Here is a 2,093-nt window from a genome sequence, read left to right as displayed (position 1 = left end):
ATATATATACATATATATATATATATATAAATATATATGTATACATATATACATATATACAGGGTGTCCACAAAGTCTGGGTACATGGGAATTTACACATACTTTAAGAAATTATTTCTTATATTTAATTATGTTATGTTTTTATTTACTCCATATACCCAGCCCTTATGGACACCCTGTACATATAATATATGTAACTTATATGTATACATTGTACACATATATATATATATATGTATGCGTGTATATATATATATATATATATATGTGTGTGTGTGTATATATATATATATATATATGTGTGTGTGTGTGTATATATATATATTTATACACATGCACACACATATGTATATGCATATACATATTACACACACCCACATATATATATATATATATGTATATATATATATATATATATATATATATATATATATATATATATATATATAATGTATATACGTGTGTGTGTGTGTGTGTGTGTGTGTGTGAACACACACGCACCTTGATGATTTGCTCGCTACGCACTTTCATTCACACACTATTCTATCGTACTGATAGTAAACAAAATCTCAAATATATACACCCTGTCGTCTCTACGTTGCATCAGTAAGGTGCCCTGCACGTGTTACCCTCTCACCGCCCTAATCTCATCTAAAACATACTAAACAACTCTTTACTACCTTAGAACTCATTGCACCATATCTTACTACAATGCACTTCGCCACACCATACAACATAGGTCATACCGCAATGTAATACACCATACTAACGTAGATAGTGATACCTCATACCATCTCAGACTGCAATACCAGACAGGAATACTATGAAAAATGCCCCACACATCACAATATCACAGAATACTACACTGCAAAACATTACACCACATTGCACAAGAATAATCTACCACTTTATAGAATAGAAAAGTAGACAGTATAGCAGCACATCCCTCCACCACTAGCATCGCACCACACTTGGTAGGCACACAGTTATGAATAGCATAAGATCAACAACACCACACCAATATCAGGGACCTGTTATCTTTCAACCAAATTTCTCTCATTTTACAACCCAGTCTCAACAAACGTCGTCGTTCACCACAAGTCATCATCCTTACTCGTCATCCTATAGAAACTCGGATCGAATGCGATGCATGTCAACAACACCATCGGTAGGTATATTAGCAATATTGACTTGTATTTATTGATTAATCAACAAAAAAAAAAACAGAAAGAAAATACTAATGATAATAATTAAAAAATAAATGAACAAAAAAAGAGAAAAAGAGAAAGAAAAAAGAATTAAAAGAAAGAAAGGAAGAATGTGAATAATTGCTAGGAATGTATCGTGTAATGTTTCTGTTTTTTTTTTTCATATTAAATTGGTAAATTATAAAAGCAAAATAAACATTTATGTCATGTTAAAACGATTTTTAAGTTTGACTGGAACTTCGGCAGCCATCTCACCCACATGTCCACCGGAGCACATATACACATACGCGCGTGTTAGCACGTGCGCACGCGCGCACACACACACACACACACAAAAACACACACATGAATCCATACAGACACTCACACATGCATGCATACATACATATATCCATACAAATTTAACATTGCACCACATCGAAATCTCAACACCGAAACAAACTAATGAGGGAGGCTCTACACAGTCACAGATCATGCTAGAAATAACAGTAAAATCTCCCCGAAATCGCTATACACCCATGTTATCTTTTTTTAGAATAAGGGGTTGGCAGAAGGACACAGGGATGAGCCAGAAACGATAAAAGTGATAAATGAAAAACAGACTGGCTGTTTATCGCTTGAATGATTTTAATTATATGGGAACTCGATAAGGGTCAACTTTGGCCGGTCACTCAGCTGGCAGGAAATAGCAATGGCAGCCGGCATATGTAGTGGACGAAGCGTGGAGTTGTGACCAGTTGTGAGTTGCTATCACAGAATCTGAGAGTCTACAATTGCTGCTATTGCTCTTGTGAAGGTGGAAACAGGAGGGAGAGAGAACGAAAGAGAAAGGAGGGGTATAAATAAATGATATATATATATGTATATATATATATATATATATAT

At 34.3% G+C, this 2,093-nt stretch overlaps 1 protein-coding gene across 5 annotated transcripts in view; it reads left to right on the top strand.

Annotated features, from left to right (window-relative positions):
* Positions 1 to 2,093, top strand: part of LOC106867210 (POU domain, class 4, transcription factor 3) — a 284,336-nt gene that overhangs the window by 266,913 nt on the left and 15,330 nt on the right. For 3 of the 5 annotated variants that reach the window (XM_052972524.1, XM_052972521.1, XM_052972523.1), the window contains one exon: positions 1,073 to 1,168. The exons of the other annotated variants lie outside the window; for them this stretch is intronic. In XM_052972524.1, the coding sequence (XP_052828484.1) occupies positions 1,073 to 1,168 (96 nt within the window). The remainder of the gene's footprint in view (positions 1 to 1,072; positions 1,169 to 2,093) is intronic. 5 annotated transcript variants of the gene reach the window in all.

Source organism: Octopus bimaculoides, chromosome 13, assembly GCF_001194135.2.
Source record: "Octopus bimaculoides isolate UCB-OBI-ISO-001 chromosome 13, ASM119413v2, whole genome shotgun sequence".
Taxonomy (NCBI): domain Eukaryota; kingdom Metazoa; phylum Mollusca; class Cephalopoda; order Octopoda; family Octopodidae; genus Octopus; species Octopus bimaculoides.
This window is presented reverse-complemented; position numbering and strand designations above follow the sequence as displayed.